Genomic DNA, 6484 nt, shown 5'->3' with positions numbered 1-6484 from the left:
GCGTGCGTGTCTAACTAATTTGTTACAGGGGGTATAATCGCCCAAGTACATCGACCCCAGTGATCAACTGGTACTTATATTATCAACTCCGAAGGATGAAAAGCAAAGTCGACCTCGGCGGAATTTGAACTCAGAACATAAAGATGGACAAAATGCCGCTAAACATTTTGCCCGGCGTGCTAACGATTCTGCCAACTCACCGTCTTTTCTGTCAAATCCTTTCTACTATAGGTACAAGGCATGAAATTTGGTGGTGCAGGGCTATTTAATTACAACAACTCCAGTGTTCAACTGAAACTTATTTTATCTACCCCAAAAGCAGAAAAGGCAAAGTCGACTTCAACGGCATTTGAACTCAAACGTAAAAGCAGAAGAAACGCCACTAAGCATTTCATCCGACTATTTAACGATTATACCAGCTCATTGCCTCAGTATATATTATAGTAAGGATTTCTTTAGAGACGAGGCTCCTGTTTCTATAAAAGTACTTAAAGTCAATCGAATCAACTGCATCTAATCCTACTTCATTGGCTAAAACATCACATAGATAGACACACAGACTGCTAGATACATACATACATACATAGCCAGACAAAAAGACAAGCAAAAAAAGATAGACACACAAGCAGACGGACAGACAGACAGACATGTAGATAGATAGATAGATAGATAGATAGATAGATAGATAGATAGATAGATAGATAGATAGATATAGATCAGTTGTTGGCCAAAGAAGCACGACTCCGAATCCAGTCCAAATAAAAAGTTACATTGGAATAAACGTCCGGGAAGTTGTTATTACGACAACTTGTAACACCCCATGATGCTATGCCAACAAGTACGAAACGGTCGTTGATTTTACAAGACAGCGGGCCGCCAGAATCACCCTGGTAAAAAAAATATAAGAAGAAAAATGATTATATGTAATGGGTGTATCAATTTTTCGAAGACACGTCTTTCAAGAGCTCTAACTTACTTCTAACTTATTTTCTTTTACCTTATTTTTCAGATAAATAATTTCAGACATCAAGTTGACTCAGCAAATGAAAAGGGGCACTGTAATTGTTGCCGTAAAAGTGCAGCATAGTGATAAATAGATGGCTTGCTTCCTGAAAGTTGCTTGATCCTTCGTGGTCAAAGTTCAAAAGGAGCTGGAAGCAGCTGACGGGGATCCGACATCAGTAGCTAAATGCAAAACGCATGCACAGGGTCCTACTATCATTAAGAACACAAAACTTTGTACAAATAGTCCATGAAATAAACAATAAAATATCTCAAAAAGTCAATCAGAGCCATTGCAAAAGACCTCAGGGTTTCAGAATGCACAATCAGAAGAGTTGTGCATGAGGATATCCAGTACAAGTTGTATGTGATGCAGAGAGTTCAGCTTATGTCGGATGTGACAGCAGTGAATTGTTCGATCCATGCAAAGTGCTTGCTAAACAAGCTAAAACACTAAGAGATGGAATGCTTTCGTTTTTCCAAGATGAGAAAAACTTCCATCAGAACAAAAGTGTACACCGAAGGAACGACAGACAGTTATACTGAGACATTCCGTGTCACGATGAATCTTACTGCGGAGTGCTCATCCACTTGCACGTTAATTTTACAAGCAGGTTGTTCCGTGGATCAGATCAACTGGAACCCTCATCATAGTAACCGACAGAGTACCTGTATCTGTTTGTTTTCATTTATGTGTATAGAGCGGTATGTGTGTGTGTGTGTGTATTGTGAACACATTTTTGATGTGTGTATGTGTATGTGTTTTGCTGCATGTAAGTATTTGTTTCAAGCACCATTGGTATGTGTTAATGTGTGTAGTTATAAAAATGCGATGTTAGTATGTGTACGCGCATGTACGCGCATGTATGTGTGTGAGTGAGTATAGTGTGTGTATTGAAATTTGGAGGTATGGTGTTTGTGCGTTTCTTTAATGCTACGTATATGCGTTTGCCATGTTTATGCGTTTATATTTATGCATTTTGTGCCTTTTTGCGCATGTGTATTTACCTGTGTGTATTTGTGCGTTAGAACCCGCTTAATTTACATATATGTATTTATTATCTATATGTGTGTATATGTAAAAAGATATGTATATGTGTGTATTTGGTGCGTTAATCCATTTTTGCATATATTTGTGGTGTTTTAATGTATTTATTCAATATGTAGTTATTTTCTTTTTCATGTGTTGATAGTAGATGTTTATGTGTGTGATTCAGAGAATTTTGGTGACGTAGTATGACTGTATGAGTACGCGCGCGCGCGTTTGTGTGTCTGTGTCTGTGTGTGAGAGAGAGTATGTGTGTGTCTGTGTCTGAGTGTCTGTATGTGTGTTTCTATGTGTGTGTGAGTGTCTGTGTGTCTCTCTCTCTATGTGTGTGTGTCTCTCTCTCTATGTGTGTGTGTGTGTGTGTGTCTAGGTATGTTTCTCTCTATGTGCGTATGTTTATGTGTGTGTGTCTGTGTCTTTGTGTGTGTGTGTGTGTGTGTCTGTGTGTTTGTGTGTGCGTGTGTGTGTGTGCGTGTGTGTGTGTGTGTGTGTGTGTGTGCGTGCACGTACGTACTTGTATTATGTGAATAACATTCTTAATGTTTGCATCCTTGCGACGATTACAAACTTCTCGCCATTATGAATACTGATGTTTGTCAACACAAATAATGTCTTAGGGTGACAATAAGATTTCCATTTCCAGAACTGTCTTCAGCACCAATTATAAGACATTTTGCACTCACAACATACCAAGTGAAACACGATTTTGAAATGTGTTAGAAATAGTATGAAACTCGAAGCCACATGGTTGTAAAACTAGCTTCTTAACTACACAGCTACATGGATTGCAAATTAAAATTGTTTCACTCTTTGTAAGTTCAGTTGAATTTTAAGAGGCCAATTCATCATATAGCTGAGCCCTCTTTATATTTCGTGAGAAGGTATGTCATTGATGAGGTGCGAATGGAGACGAAATGACTTTGATAAACCTCATTGATTGATTGATTGATCGAACAATTTATCAAACAATCAATTAGTTAATTGGTTAAATGGTTCACTAACTGGCTAATAATAATAATAATAATAATAATAATAATAATAATAATAAAGTAAAATAAAACCAATGCATGTGTTTATTACTGATTTCGAATTTGGTACAAGGCCAGCAATTTTGGGGGAGGGAATAAATCAATTACATCGATCCCAGCACTCAACTGATACTTATTTTATCGATCCCAAAAAGATGAAAGGCAAATGCAACCTCAGTGGAACTTGAACTCAGAACATAAAGACGGGCGAAATGACGCTAAACACTTTGCCTGGTGTGCTAACAGTTCTGCCAGCTCACTGCCTTGAGCGTGTATTTATTATTGGCATAATGACCCTGCTGAGATACAAGAACATCTATATATTCTTACTGATGTTTGGAAAGTAGGTAGGCCGGCAGGTAGGTAGGTAGGTAAGTAGGTAGGTAGGTAGGTAGGTAGGTAGGTAGGTAGGTAGGTAGGCACGTATGTATTATGGTAGGCACGTAGGTATTATGTATGTACACAGGCGTGTTTGTGTGCAAATGTTCACGTTTTCATATCTTGCTAAATAAAACTCTTACCAAACATGCTCCTGAATTTCCAGAACTAACACAAATATGACCATCACTAATCAGTCCTGTCCATACATCTTTGCATCTTTGATGGTGCCAAATGTGAACTTTCAATGTTTGGAGAACATTTGGATCAGCAGTGCCTACAACGAGATAAATTATTGAAAGAATCTGGAGAAAGTTTGAATCAACAAACCTATCAGTATGACTATCTATCTTAGAAACTCCATCGGTTATGGTTGACAATGTATCTACACAGGAATGTAGACATGGACAAGATTTCTTGAAGAATACTATCAGTTGCCCTTGCATACAAGTTTACCCTTTCCAATGACATTGATGTTTATGCAAGAGAAAAGCCACTGATATGGTCCGGTACAGCTTGGTACCAGCGTCATCACAATCATTGGTCTCAGAACACAGCCAGATAAAACATTACAAAGTAACTCACCCGACTTTCTAACAGTTCCACCAATCCACTGCCCTGTCGCAAGATTACTCATTTTTGCCAGCTGAGTGGACTGGAGCAACGTGAAATGAAGTGTTTTTCTCAAGAACACAACGCGTCACCCAGTCTAGGAATCGAAACTATAATCTTATGATCATGAGTCCAACGCCCTAACTATTAAGCCACTTGCTTCCACCTTTTACAGACGAGGGTGTATAATTTGCAGGAGATTTGGCAGCTATATCTTGCAGGTCGAGTGACCACGTTGTCTTCTTCGTTGTCCACATCAAATGTTTTACATTTATGTTGCAGCTTCTGACTTGATGTTATTGACTTAGATATCTGTGCTTTTAAAAGTCAGTATAGATATTCAGAATTATTATTTCTTTTAATCAGAGTACAAGATAGGGAGGGCCCATTATCCTTCACAGGGCCACCGAAACTAGTGTTATTGGAGTTATCCACTGTGGAATACTTGTGGTAGTGTTAAACCGAGTGACAGCTTAAGTCTACTACCCAAGAAAGCCAGAAACTCAGAGAGCAAAGAAGCGAACAACTCCTCACCCTAGATCTGTGCCTTTTTTTATCAAACTCAAAAGGATGAAAAGGAAAACTAAACTCGATGGAATATGAACTCAAGAGACTGAGTTCATATTCTATTTATTCAACACTCAAACGATTGCACCAATACATCGCTTTACAGAGAGCCACTTTGATAATAATCTTCTAAATACTACATACGTTATTGTTTGAAAAAGTCATAGCTCACTCACCTTCTGTATTACCCCATCCAGTCATCCAGCAATCGTGAAGATCAATAGATAGTTGTTTACTAGCAATGCAAATAGGAAACACTGATTTAGGATTCAAATCTAGAATTTCTGGTAACTCAATCATGGCGATGTCATTCTCAAAGCCACCCGTTGGGGAGTAGTTTTCGTGCTGATATCAAAATAAAAGAAGAAAAAAATCACTTTTTTTAAAGGGGGTAAATTGACAGATTTGTGGTGGAACAATGAATAGAATGTATTAGCTAGAGGCACACAAAGCAGTGTTGATTGAAATATATGGGCGTGCAATTATATATATTTAACACGTTCGTGTACACTAAAACGTGGAAAAGACCTACAATGCAGAAATTATCTCGAGAGAGAAATTCTCCTTAGGAACAATATATGTGAAAAACATTTTATTGGGCTATGAATGACGTCATCGGACCATAAGACTCATTTTCTGTGTCATTATGCTTCATCAGTAACAGACACCGAATCTGTAGTCCACAGCCCACTAAGGACTGACGTTCTTATATTTAAACAACAAATAGTTAAAAGTAAAGTTACCTTCTCAAGTCATGCCGACTCACAAGGGCCGGTTTCACAATTTCCATGGCATATAAATTCCCCACCTGGACAGGGCGCCAGTCCATCACAGGATTATTCATTTTTGCCAGCTGAGCGGCAACGTGAAATGAGGTGTTTTGCTCAATAACACAACGCATCGCTAGGTCCAAGTATCGAAACCATAATCTTATGATCATGAGTTCGACACCCTAACCACTAAGCCATGTGCTTCCACAATAGTAATGTTTTGAAGTATGAATACCAATTAGGCATTAGATCAATTCAATAAAAATAGTGTTTCCAAACAGTGGTCCAGTGGTCCAGTGTCCGTCATGGAAATTCCTTAACTGGGAATTTCCTTAACTAGAATGTGTTAAGTGTTGTGAGTATAAGCTCCAGGCATTTCGTCCGTCGTTATGTTCTGAGTTCAAATTCTGCCAAAGCCGACTCTGCCTTTCATCCTTTCGGGGTCGATAAAATAAGTAACAGTGGGGAGAACAGGGGTTGATGTAATTGACTTCACCCTCACTCAAAATTGCCGGCCTTGTGCGAAAATTTGAAACCGTCATTTTATTTGTACATTATTCAAATCTGCTGCATCCAATGATGGAAAAGTAATGTTTCAAATCAGTCCAAAAGTGTTTTTACGCTCCTTCGCTTTAGCGACGAAGTTTTTCAGGAAGATGTTCAAAGCGTTTTCATTGCCCCTTCCACCACCGAAAAAATTTCAGAGGATGCATCTGTACCTCGTTCTGAGCCTATACACCTCTGCTAAAAGCAATTAAATAATATTATGAAAGAATATATCAATCCCTTTGGTCAATTCCGTATGACATCACCATTTCTAAATATGTTATTTAATCCCAAACAGCAACTTTCCACTCCCCAGCCACCCTTTAACTATATTGATTAGAACATGATGTAGGTGACTGTGCTATTACACGCTGTCGCTTTCTGCGATATTTATGCGTGTGCAATGAAATTAAACCCGCCTACATGTAAAGCCCCGCCTCCAAGCCATATTTTTATATTTTTACGTATTGACGCATCGGTATTTGCTGCTGCTGCTGCTATTGCTGCTCTGTGTGTGTGTGTGTGTGTGTGTG

At 38.6% G+C, this 6484-nt stretch overlaps 1 protein-coding gene across 1 annotated transcript in view; it reads right to left on the bottom strand.

Moving 5' to 3' along the window:
- Positions 1–716: 716 nt before the first annotated feature.
- LOC106879510 (anionic trypsin) overlaps positions 717–6484 on the bottom strand; it is a 23808-nt gene continuing 18040 nt past the window's right edge. The window contains exons 5-7 of the mRNA XM_014929118.2: positions 4812–4980; positions 3600–3733; positions 717–887 (exon numbers count right to left, since the gene is read on the bottom strand). Coding sequence (XP_014784604.2) covers positions 717–887; positions 3600–3733; positions 4812–4980 — 474 coding nt within the window. The remainder of the gene's footprint in view (positions 888–3599; positions 3734–4811; positions 4981–6484) is intronic.

The sequence above is a fragment of the Octopus bimaculoides genome, chromosome 2, assembly GCF_001194135.2.
Source record: "Octopus bimaculoides isolate UCB-OBI-ISO-001 chromosome 2, ASM119413v2, whole genome shotgun sequence".
Taxonomy (NCBI): Eukaryota; Metazoa; Mollusca; class Cephalopoda; order Octopoda; family Octopodidae; genus Octopus; species Octopus bimaculoides.
The sequence above is the reverse complement of the archived record's forward strand: the minus strand, read 5'-3'. Positions and strand labels throughout refer to the sequence as shown.